At 42.5% G+C, this 13185-nt stretch overlaps 1 protein-coding gene across 1 annotated transcript in view; it reads right to left on the reverse strand.

Annotated features, from left to right (window-relative positions):
• Window positions 1–800: 800 nt before the first annotated feature.
• The window catches only part of pfkla (phosphofructokinase, liver a), a 66299-nt gene continuing 53914 nt past the window's right edge, over window positions 801–13185 (reverse strand). Inside the window, exons 19-22 of the mRNA XM_055871957.1 lie at window positions 6385–6496; window positions 6075–6174; window positions 5190–5295; window positions 801–5054 (exon numbers count right to left, since the gene is read on the reverse strand). Coding sequence (XP_055727932.1) covers window positions 4907–5054; window positions 5190–5295; window positions 6075–6174; window positions 6385–6496 — 466 coding nt within the window. The 3' untranslated portion in view covers window positions 801–4906. The remainder of the gene's footprint in view (window positions 5055–5189; window positions 5296–6074; window positions 6175–6384; window positions 6497–13185) is intronic.

The following is a 13185-nucleotide window of genomic DNA, read 5'->3' on the forward strand; positions in this document are numbered from 1 at the left end:
CAAGCCTGGGAGCCTCAACTCAGCATTCAGTCCCAAGCCTGGGAGCCTCAACTCAGCATTCAGTCCCAAGCCTGGGAGCCTCAACTCAGCATTCAGTCCCAAGCCTGGGAGCCTCAACTCAGCATTCAGTCCCAAGCCTGGGAGCCTCAACTCAGCATTCAGCCCCAAGCCTGGGAGCCTTAAAACTCAGCATTCAGTCCCAAGCCTGGGAGCCTCAACTCAGCATTCAGTCCCCATAAAAGAAAATATATCATTGTAGTGTACTTTATTTTTCATTTATTTTTCTTCTTGGCTTTCAAAATAGCATCAGACCAAACACTCCTCCCTCAGTTCCAGGTTGGATGGTGTCCTCAGGTCTCTGCTGTTTGTTGGCTAGAGCACCCTCCATATAGCTTGGAAAAAGGAAACCTTAGGAAGCAGTAATCTCTCTGGTTAATTCTGGTCAAAATTACATTGTAAGTTTGAAGTTTTGATCTGGAGCGAAAGGCCATGCTGTGGAGGGTAGCATCCTGCATATGTACCTGCTGAAAAATCCAAGTTTATCCAACTCCAAAGCTACCCTTTTGTAAAAAAATAAAATAATTGAAAATGGTGAGAGCTCACATGCAGCTGTGTCCCTCTCTCTGAGGGGGGTGTGATCTCTTAGTGATCAACGATGATACAGTACCAGCTAAACGTCAACTTCAGTGTTCCATCTTTCATTATAACATGTGCATACTTATTTATTAACAATTGTTAACATATATTATTCAAAACGCAGTTCTATTTATATTTAAAATAAAATCTGATAATCTGAGTCGAACATTCAAATGTTTTTATTTATGACATTACTTTATATTGCATCTTTAAATCACAAAGACATTAATTCACATTTCTATTTTGGCGACTATTGCTATTCCACACATCTTGTACAGACAGACACATCCAGAATAGTAATAGCTGATTTCCAGTGTTCTACATCGACTGTATAGATGTCAGTGATTTGTTCAGGTTTACATGTAGGCACAAACATGGCAATACCAGGTTAAATAACAGGTAAAATAAATGAATAAATGTGTTAGTCCCACAAGATGACAAGACGTAAATGTGTTGGTCCCACAAGATGACAAAACGTAAATGTGTTGGTCCCACAAGACGTAAATGTGTTGGTCCCACAAGATGACAAAACGTAAATGTGTTGGTCCCACAAGATGACAAGACGTAAATGTGTTGGTCCCACAAGATGACAAGACGTAAATGTGTTGGTCCCACAAGATGACAAAACGTAAATGTGTTGGTCCCACAAGACGTAAATGTGTTGGTCCCACAAGATGACAAAACGTAAATGTGTTGGTCCCACAAGATCACAAGACGTAAATGTGTTGGTCCCACAAGATCACAAGACGTAAATGTGTTGGTCCCACAAGATGACAAAACGTAAATGTGTTGGTCCCACAAGATGACAAGACGTAAATGTGTTGGTCCCACAAGATCACAAGACGTAAATGTGTTGGTCCCACAAGATGACAAGACGTAAATGTGTTGGTCCCACAAGATGACAAAACGTAAATGTGTTGGTCCCACAAGACGTAAATGTGTTGGTCCCACAAGATGACAAAACGTAAATGTGTTGGTCCCACAAGATCACAAGACGTAAATGTGTTGGTCCCACAAGATCACAAGACGTAAATGTGTTGGTCCCACAAGATCACAAGACGTAAATGTGTTGGTCCCACAAGATCACAAGACGTAAATGTGTTGGTCCCACAAGATCACAAGACGTAAATGTGTTGGTCCCACAAGATCACAAGATGTAAATGTGTTGGTCCCACAAGATGACAAAACGTAAATGTGTTGGTCCCACAAGACGTAAATGTGTTGGTCCCACAAGACGTAAATGTGTTGGTCCCACAAGACGTAAATGTGTTGGTCCCACAAGACGTAAATGTGTTGGTCCCACAAGACGTAAATGTGTTGGTCCCACAAGATGACAAGACGTAAATGTGTTGGTCCAACAAGATGACAAGACGTAAATGTGTTGGTCCCACAAGATGACAAGACGTAAATGTGTTGGTCCCACAAGATGACAAGACGTAAATGTGTTGGTCCCACAAGATCACAAGACGTAAATGTGTTGGTCCCACAAGATGACAAGACGTAAATGTGTTGGTCCCACAAGATGACAAGACGTAAATGTGTTGGTCCCACAAGATCACAAGACGTAAATGTGTTGGTCCCACAAGATGACAAGACGTAAATGTGTTGGTCCCACAAGATGACAAGACGTAAATGTGTTGGTCCCACAAGATGACAAAACGTAAATGTGTTGGTCCCACAAGATCACAAGACGTAAATGTGTTGGTCCCACAAGATCACAAGACGTAAATGTGTTGGTCCCACAAGATCACAAGACGTAAATGTGTTGGTCCCACAAGATCACAAGACGTAAATGTGTTGGTCCCACAAGATCACAAGACGTAAATGTGTTGGTCCCACAAGATGACAAAACGTAAATGTGTTGGTCCCACAAGATGACAAAACGTAAATGTGTTGGTCCCACAAGACGTAAATGTGTTGGTCCCACAAGATGACAAGACGTAAATGTGTTGGTCCCACAAGATCACAAGACGTAAATGTGTTGGTCCCACAAGATGACAAAACGTAAATGTGTTGGTCCCACAAGACGTAAATGTGTTGGTCCCACAAGATCACAAGACGTAAATGTGTTGGTCCCACAAGATCACAAGACGTAAATGTGTTGGTCCCACAAGATCACAAGACGTAAATGTGTTGGTCCCACAAGATCACAAGACGTAAATGTGTTGGTCCCACAAGACGTAAATGTGTTGGTCCCACAAGATCACAAGACGTAAATGTGTTGGTCCCACAAGATGACAAAACAGCTTGATTGTCACACAACACAACATTTTCATTACAATTGCAAAGAATAAGGTGCCTTTAAACCAGTATAGACCAAATAGTGATCAGAATAGCCTTTAAACCAGTATAGACCAAATAGTGATCAGAATAGCCTTTAAACCAGTATAGACCAAATAGTGATCAGAATAGCCTTTAAACCAGTATAGACCAAATAGCGGTTTCATCTGGTGTACTAGACGACAGACACAGTCCAGATATAACAAGGGCCTGATGTCTAGGTAGTCCAGGTTAGTATGTGTTCTAGAAGCCGGTGTCTACAGTCCAGGTTAAGTATGTGTTCTAGAAGCCAGTGTCTACAGTCCAGGGTTAGTATGTGTTCTAGAAGCCAGTGTCTACAGTCCAGGGTTAGTATGTGTTCTAGAAGCCAGTGTCTACAGTCCAGGGTTAGTATGTGTTCTAGAAGCCAGTGTCTACAGTCCAGGTTAGTATGTGTTCTAGAAGCCAGTGTCTCCAGTCCAGGGTTAGTATGTGTTCTAGAAGCCAGTGTCTACAGTCCAGGGTTAGTATGTGTTCTAGAAGCCAGTGTCTACAGTCCAGGTTAGTATGTGTTCTAGAAGCCAGTGTCTCCAGTCCAGGGTTAGTATGTGTTCTAGAAGCCAGTGTCTCCAGTCCAGGGTTAATATGTGTTCTAGAAGCCAGTGTCTCCAGTCCAGGGTTAGTATGTGTTCTAGAAGCCAGTGTCTACAGTCCAGGTTAGTATGTGTTCTAGAAGCCGGTGTCTACAGTCCAGGGTTAGTATGTGTTCTAGAAGCCAGTGTCTCCAGTCCAGGGTTAGTATGTGTTCTAGAAGCCAGTGTCTACAGTCCAGGGTTAGTATGTGTTCTAGAAGCCAGTGTCTACAGTCCAGGGTTAGTATGTGTTCTAGAAGCCAGTGTCTACAGTCCAGGGTTAGTATGTGTTCTAGAAGCCAGTGTCTCCAGTCCAGGGTTAGTATGTGTTCTAGAAGCCAGTGTCTACAGTCCAGGGTTAGTATGTGTTCTAGAAGCCAGTGTCTACAGTCCAGGGTTAATATGTGTTCTAGAAGCCAGTGTCTACAGTCCAGGGTTAATATGTGTTCTAGAAGCCAGTGTCTACAGTCCAGGGTTAGTATGTGTTCTAGAAGCCAGTGTCTACAGTCCAGGTTAGTATGTGTTCTAGAAGCCAGTGTCTCCAGTCCAGGGTTAATATGTGTTCTGGAAGCCAGTGTCTCCAGTCCAGGGTTAGTATGTGTTCTAGAAGCCAGTGTCTACAGTCCAGGGTTAGTATGTGTTCTAGAAGCCAGTGTCTACAGTCCAGGGTTAATATGTGTTCTGGAAGCCAGTGTCTCCAGTCCAGGGTTAATATGTGTTCTAGAAGCCAGTGTCTACAGTCCAGGGTTAGTATGTGTTCTAGAAGCCAGTGTCTACAGTCCAGGGTTAGTATGTGTTCTAGAAGCCAGTGTCTACAGTCCAGGGTTAGTATGTGTTCTAGAAGCCAGTGTCTACAGTCCAGGGTTAGTATGTGTTCTAGAAGCCAGTGTCTACAGTCCAGGGTTAGTATGTGTTCTAGAAGCCAGTGTCTCCAGTCCAGGGTTAGTATGTGTTCTAGAAGCCAGTGTCTACAGTCCAGGGTTAGTATGTGTTCTAGAAGCCGGTGTCTATAGTCCAGGGTTAGTATGTGTTCTAGAAGCCAGTGTCTACAGTCCAGGGTTAGTATGTGTTCTAGAAGCCAGTGTCTACAGTCCAGGTTAGTATGTGTTCTAGAAGCCAGTGTCTCCAGTCCAGGGTTAATATGTGTTCTAGAAGCCAGTGTCTACAGTCCAGGTTAGTATGTGTTCTGGAAGCCAGTGTCTACAGTCCAGGGTTAGTATGTGTTCTAGAAGCCAGTGTCTACAGTCCAGGTTAGTATGTGTTCTAGAAGCCGGTGTCTACAGTCCAGGGTTAGTATGTGTTCTAGAAGCCAGTGTCTACAGTCCAGGTTAGTATGTGTTCTAGAAGCCGGTGTCTACAGTCCAGGGTTAGTATGTATTCTAGAAGCCAGTGTCGATGCTGAGAGAGCGTCGGGTCACATGTTCCATCTCTCCAGGGACGTACTCGCTGAAGCTGGTCTGGTGCTTGGCCAACATCTTCAGAATCTGATGCAGGTTCTGCCACCACTGGACCTTGGGCATCCGGTGCCTACGGGGGGAGTGGGAGAGAGATTTTACTGTCTGCTTAGGGACTAAAATGACACACACTGTAAAAACCACATTGTAAAGCAGTTCGTGACAACAGGTTTAGATGGATGGACAACAGCTGTGGTACTCTACTCACTCAAAGTCAGTCTGTGCCTTAAGGTCAGTCACAGGGATGAAGGAAAGGACCTTCTTACTGAAGCCGATGACAGACGCTGTGTCTGGGTCATTGACGAACACACGACCTGGAATGGGAGAAGTTGACGAGGACATAAACATTATATATCTACCACCCTGTTTCCACGGCTACGTGTTGTTGAATCAGAGATCCTCCTCTTATAGTTTTCATAGTTCACTACTTCCAATCAGAGACTTGGCACCCTATTCCCTTCATAGTTCACTACTTTTAACCAGAGCCTTGGCATCCTATTCCCTTCATAGTTCACTACTTCTAACCAGAGCCTTGGCATCCTATTCCCTTCATAGTTCACTACTTTAACCAGAGCCTTGGCACCTTATTCCCTTCATAGTTCACTACTTTTAACCAGAGCCTTGGCACCCTATTCCCTTCATAGTTCACTACTTTAACCAGAGCCTTGGCACCCTATTCCCTTCATAGTTCACTACTTCTAACCAGAGCCTTGGCACCCTATTCCCTTCATAGTTCACTACTTTTAACCAGAGCCTTGGCACCCTATTCCCTTCATATTTCACTACTTTTAACCAGAGCCTTGGCACCCTATTCCCTTCATATTTCACTACTTTTAACCAGAGCCTTGGCACCCTATTCCCTTCATAGTTCACTACTTTTAACCAGAGCCATGGCACCCTATTCCCTTCATAGTTCACTACTTTTAACCAGAGCCTTGGCACCCTATTCCCTTCATAGTTCACTACTTTTAACCAGAGCCTTGGCACCCGATTCCCTTCATAGTTCACTACTTCTAACCAGAGTCCTATGGGCCCTGGTCAAAAGTAGTGCACTACGTAGGGAATAGGGTGCCATTCGGGACACTTCAGGTACCTTGTCTGAAGTTGTTGATCATCTTCTCTGTGAGCCACTGCACAGCCTTCACACCCAGCTTGGTGCCACAGTTTCTGTCGAAGGGTGTTGGTGCACCTCCCTACAATGGACAGGTGAGAGACAAATCAGCTCATCCCAAAACAGAAAGAAAAAAACATCAAGGAACCATATTTGATCATTCATGCACTTCACATTCTACATCATCTACGTCTACCCCCTCATTTCCTGATCGACAAACTCATCATCCTTTTAAAATACGGTTGCATTTTAACACGTAAGATTTAGCAGTGGGGATGTGTTAGTTCCGTACCTGCTGGAGGTGCCCCAGCACGTTGACCCTGCAGTCGAAGATGCCCTTCCCTTCGGCAGAATACAGCTTGTGGATGAAATCAGTGGTGTAGTGAAGGTGACACTTCTCATTCCTATAGGAGACAGAACCGTCGAGATCCCATCATTCACTATATTAACTGTCCTATAGAGACATAACCGTCGAGATCCCATCATTCACTATATTAACTGTCCTACAGACAGAACCGTCGAGATCCCATCATTCACTATATTAACTGTCCTATAGAGACAGAACCATCGAGATCCCATCATTCACTATATTAACTGTCCTATAGAGACAGAACCGTCGAGATCCCATCATTCACTATATTAACTGTCCTATAGAGACAGAACCATCGAGATCCCATCATTCACTATATTAACTGTCCTATAGAGACAGAACCGTCGAGATCACATCATTCACTATATTAACTGTCCTATAGACAGAACCGTCGAGATCCCATCATTCACTATATTAACTGTCCTATAGACAGAACCGTCGAGATCCCATCATTCACTATATTAACTGTCCTATAGACAGAACCATCGAGATCCCATCATTCACTATATTAACTGTCCTACAGACAGAACCATCGAGATCCCATCATTCACTATATTAACTGTCCTACAGACAGAACCATCGAGATCCCATCATTCACTATATTAACTGTCCTATAGAGACAGAACCGTCGAGATCCCATCATTCACTATATTAACTGTCCTATAGAGACAGAACCGTCGAGATCCCATCATTCACTATATTAACTGTCCTATAGAGACAGAACCGTCGAGATCCCATCATTCACTATATTAACTGTACTACAGAGACAGACCCATCGAGATCCCATTTCACTATATTAACTGTACTACAGACAGAACCATCGAGATCCCATCATTCACTATATTAACTGTCCTATAGACAGAACCGTCGAGATCCCATCATTCACTATATTAACTGTCCTATAGAGACAGAACCATCGAGATCCCATCATTCACTATATTAACTGTCCTATAGACAGAACCGTCGAGATCCCATCATTCACTATATTAACTGTCCTATAGACAGAACCGTCGAGATCCCATCATTCACTATATTAACTGTCCTATAGACAGAACCGTCGAGATCCCATCATTCACTATATTAACTGTCCTATAGAGACAGAACCGTCGAGATCCCATCATTCACTATATTAACTGTCCTATAGACAGAACCGTCGAGATCCCATCATTCACTATATTAACTGTCCTATAGACAGAACCGTTGAGATCCCATCATTCACTATATTAACTGTCCTACAGACAGAACCATCGAGATCCCATCATTCACTATATTAACTGTCCTATAGAGACAGAACCATCGAGATCCCATCATTCACTATATTAACTGTCCTACAGACAGAACCGTCGAGATCCCATCATTCACTATATTAACTGTCCTACAGACAGAACCGTCGAGATCCCATCATTCACTATATTAACTGTCCTACAGACAGAACCATCGAGATCCCATCATTCACTATATTAACTGTACTACAGACAGAACCATCGAGATCCCATCATTCACTATATTAACTGTACTACAGAGACAGACCCATCGAGATCCCATCATTCACTATATTAACTGTCCTATAGAGACAGACCCATCGAGATCCCATCATTCACTATATTAACTGTCCTATAGAGACAGACCCATCGAGATCCCATCATTCACTATATTAACTGTACTACAGAGACAGAACCGTCGAGATCACATCATTCACTATATTAACTGTCCTATAGACAGAACCGTCGAGATCCCATCATTCACTATATTAACTGTCCTATAGACAGAACCGTCGAGATCCCATCATTCACTATATTAACTGTCCTATAGACAGAACCATCGAGATCCCATCATTCACTATATTAACTGTCCTATAGACAGAACCATCGAGATCCCATCATTCACTATATTAACTGTCCTATAGACAGAACCATCGAGATCCCATCATTCACTATATTAACTGTCCTACAGACAGAACCATCGAGATCCCATCATTCACTATATTAACTGTCCTACAGACAGAATCATCGAGATCCCATCATTCACTATATTAACTGTCCTATAGAGACAGAACCGTCGAGATCCCATCATTCACTATATTAATTGTCCTATAGAGACAGAACCGTCGAGATCCCATCATTCACTATATTAACTGTCCTATAGAGACAGAACCGTCGAGATCCCATCATTCACTATATTAACTGTACTACAGAGACAGACCCATCGAGATCCCATCATTCACTATATTAACTGTACTACAGACAGAACCATCGAGATCCCATCATTCACTATATTAACTGTCCTATAGAGACAGACCCATCGAGATCCCATCATTCACTATATTAACTGTCCTATAGAGACAGACCCATCGAGATCCCATCATTCACTATATTAACTGTACTACAGAGACAGAACCGTCGAGATCACATCATTCAATTTATTAACTGTCCTATAGACAGAACCGTCGAGATCCCATCATTCACTATATTAACTGTCCTATAGACAGAACCGTCGAGATCCCATCATTCACTATATTAACTGTCCTATAGACAGAACCATCGAGATCCCATCATTCACTATATTAACTGTCCTACAGACAGAACCATCGAGATCCCATCATTCACTATATTAAATGTCCTACAGACAGAACCGTCGAGATCCCATCATTCACTATATTAACTGTCCTATAGAGACAGAACCATCGAGATCCCATCATTCACTATATTAACTGTCCTACAGACAGAACCATCGAGATCCCATCATTCACTATATTAACTGTCCTATAGAGACAGAACCATCGAGATCCCATCATTCACTATATTAACTGTCCTATAGACAGAACCATCGAGATCCCATCATTCACTATATTAACTGTCCTATAGAGACAGAACCATCGAGATCCCATCATTCACTATATTAACTGTCCTATAGACAGAACCGTCGAGATCCCATCATTCACTATATTAACTGTCCTACAGACAGAACCATCGAGATCCCATCATTCACTATATTAACTGTCCTATAGAGACAGAACCGTCGAGATCCCATCATCCACTATATTAACTGTCCTACAGACAGAACCATCGAGATCCCATCATTCACTATATTAACTGTCCTATAGAGACAGAACCATCGAGATCCCATCATTCACTATATTAACTGTCCTATAGACAGAACCATCGAGATCCCATCATTCACTATATTAACTGTCCTATAGAGACAGAACCATCGAGATCCCATCATTCACTATATTAACTGTCCTATAGACAGAACCGTCGAGATCCCATCATTCACTATATTAACTGTCCTACAGACAGAACCATCGAGATCCCATCATTCACTATATTAACTGTCCTATAGAGACAGAACCGTCGAGATCCCATCATCCACTATATTAACTGTCCTATAGAGACAGAACCGTCGAGATCCCATCATTCACTATATTAACTGTCCTACAGACAGAACCATCGAGATCCCATCATTCACTATATTAACTGTCCTACAGAGACAGAACCGTCGAGATCCCATCATTCACTATATTAACTGTCCTACAGACAGAACCATCGAGATCCCATCATTCACTATATTAACTGTCCTACAGACAGAACCATCGAGATCCCATCATTCACTATATTAACTGTCCTAAAGAGACAGAACCGTCGAGATCCCATCATTCACTATATTAACTGTCCTACAGACAGAACCATCGAGATCCCATCATTCACTATATTAACTGTCCTATAGAGACAGAACCATCGAGATCCCATCATTCACTATATTAACTGTCCTACAGAGACAGAACCATCGAGATCCCATCATTCACTATATTAACTGTCCTATAGAGACAGAACCATCGAGATCCCATCATTCACTATATTAACTGTCCTATAGAGACAGAACCATCGAGATCCCATCATTCACTATATTAACTGTCCTACAGACAGAACCGTCGAGATCCCATCATTCACTATATTAACTGTCCTATAGAGACAGAACCATCGAGATCCCATCATTCACTATATTAACTGTCCTACAGACAGAACCATCGAGATCCCATCATTCACTATATTAACTGTCCTACAGACAGACCCATCGAGATCCCATCATTCACTATATTAACTGTACTACAGAGACAGAACCATCGAGATCCCATCATTCACTATATTAACTGTCCTATAGAGACAGAACCGTCGAGATCCCATCATTCACTATATTAACTGTCCTATAGACAGAACCGTCGAGATCCCATCATTCACTATATTAACTGTCCTACTGACAGAGCCGTCGAGATCCCATCATTCACTATATTAACTGTCCTATAGAGAAAACCATCGAGATCCCATAATTCACTATATTAACTGTCCTATAGACAGAACCATCGAGATCCCATCATTCACTATATTAACTGTCCTATAGAGACAGAACCGTCGAGATCCCATCATTCACTATATTAACTGTCCTATAGAGACAGAACCGTCGAGATCCCATCATTCACTATATTAACTGTCCTATAGAGACAGAACCATCGAGATCCCATCATTCACTATATTAACTGTCCTACAGACAGAACCATCGAGATCCCATCATTCACTATATTAACTGTCCTACAGACAGAACCATCGAGATCCCATCATTCACTATATTAACTGTCCTACAGACAGAACCGTCGAGATCCCATCATTCACTATATTAACTGTCCTACAGACAGAACCATCGAGATCCCATCATTCACTATATTAACTGTCCGATAGAGACAGAACCATCGAGATCCCATCATTCACTATATTAACTGTCCTACAGACAGAACCATCGAGATCCCATCATTCACTATATTAACTGTCCTACAGACAGAACCATCGAGATCCCATCATTCACTATATTAACTGTCCGATAGAGACAGAACCATCGAGATCCCATCATTCACTATATTAACTGTCCTACAGACAGAACCGTCGAGATCCCATCATTCACTATATTAACTGTCCTACAGACAGAACCGTCGAGATCCCATCATTCACTATATTAACTGTCCTATAGAGACATAACCGTCGAGATCCCATCATTCACTATATTAACTGTCCTACAGAGACAGAACCATCGAGATCCCATCATTCACTATATTAACTGTCCTATAGAGACAGAACCGTCGAGATCCCATCATTCACTATATTAACTGTCCTACAGAGACAGAACCATCGAGATCCCATCATTCACTATATTAACTGTCCTATAGACAGAACCATCGAGATCCCATCATTCACTATATTAACTGTCCTATAGAGACAGAACCATCGAGATCCCATCATTCACTATATTAACTGTCCTATAGAGACAGAACCATCGAGATCCCATCATTCACTATATTAACTGTCCTATTTTTTTTTTTTTTTTTTTACCTTTATTTAACTTTATTTAACCTATACTCTATACTGGCGTCTTGTGGTTAACCTCTATACTGGGGTCTTGTGGTTAACCTCTATACTGGTGTACTGTGGTTAACCTCTATACTGGGGTCTTGTGGTTAACCTCTATACTGGGGTCCTGTGGTTAACCTCTATACTGGTGTCCTGTGGTTAACCTCTATACTGGGGTCTTGTGGTTAACCTCTATACTGGGGTCTTGTGGTTAACCTCTATGCTGGTGTCTTGTGGTTAACCTCTATGCTGGGGTCTTGTGGTTAACCTCTATACTGGTGTCCTGTGGTTAACCTCTATGCTGGTGTCTTGTGGTTAACCTCTATACTGGTGTCCTGTGGTTAACCTCTATACTGGGGTCTTGTGGTTAACCTCTATACTGGGGTCCTGTGGTTAACCTCTATACTGGGGTCTTGTGGTTAACCTCTATACTGGGGTCTTGTGGTTAACCTCTATACTGGGGTCTTGTGGTTAACCTCTATACTGGGGTCTTGTGGTTAACCTCTATACTGGTGTACTGTGGTTAACCTCTATACTGGTGTACTGTGGTTAACCTCTATACTGGGGTCTTGTGGTTAACCTCTATACTGGTGTACTGTGGTTAACCTCTATACTGGTGTACTGTGGTTAACCTCTATACTGGTGTACTGTGGTTAACCTCTATACTGGGGTCCTGTGGTTAACCTCTATACTGGGGTCTTGTGGTTAACCTCTATACTGGGGTCTTGTGGTTAACCTCTATAATGGGGTCTTGTGGTTAACCTCTATAATGGGGTCTTGTGGTTAACCTCTATAATGGGGTCTTGTGGTTAACCTCTATAATGGGGTCTTGTGGTTAACCTCTATAATGGGGTCTTGTGGTTAACCTCTATAATGGGGTCTTGTGGTTAATCTCTATACTGGTGTACTGTGGTTAACCTCTATACTGGGGTCCTGTGGTTAACCTCTATACTGGGGTCCTGTGGTTAACCTCTATACTGGGGTCCTGTGGTTAACCTCTATACTGGGGTCTTGTGGTTAACCTCTATACTGGGGTCTTGTGGTTAACCTCTATACTGGGGTCTTGTGGTTAACCTCTATACTGGGGTCTTGTGGTTAACCTCTATACTGGGGTCTTGTGGTTAACCTCTATACTGGGGTCTTGTGGTTAACCTCTATACTGGTGTCCTGTGGTTAACCTCTATACTGGTGTCCTGTGGTTAACCTCTATACTGGTGTCCTGTGGTTAACCTCTATACTGGGGTCTTGTGGTTAACCTCTATACTGGGGTCTTGTGGTTAACCTCTATAATGGGGTCTTGTGGTTAACCTCTATAATGGGGTCTTGT

This window comes from Salvelinus fontinalis, chromosome 19, assembly GCF_029448725.1.
Source record: "Salvelinus fontinalis isolate EN_2023a chromosome 19, ASM2944872v1, whole genome shotgun sequence".
Taxonomy (NCBI): Eukaryota; Metazoa; Chordata; class Actinopteri; order Salmoniformes; family Salmonidae; genus Salvelinus; species Salvelinus fontinalis.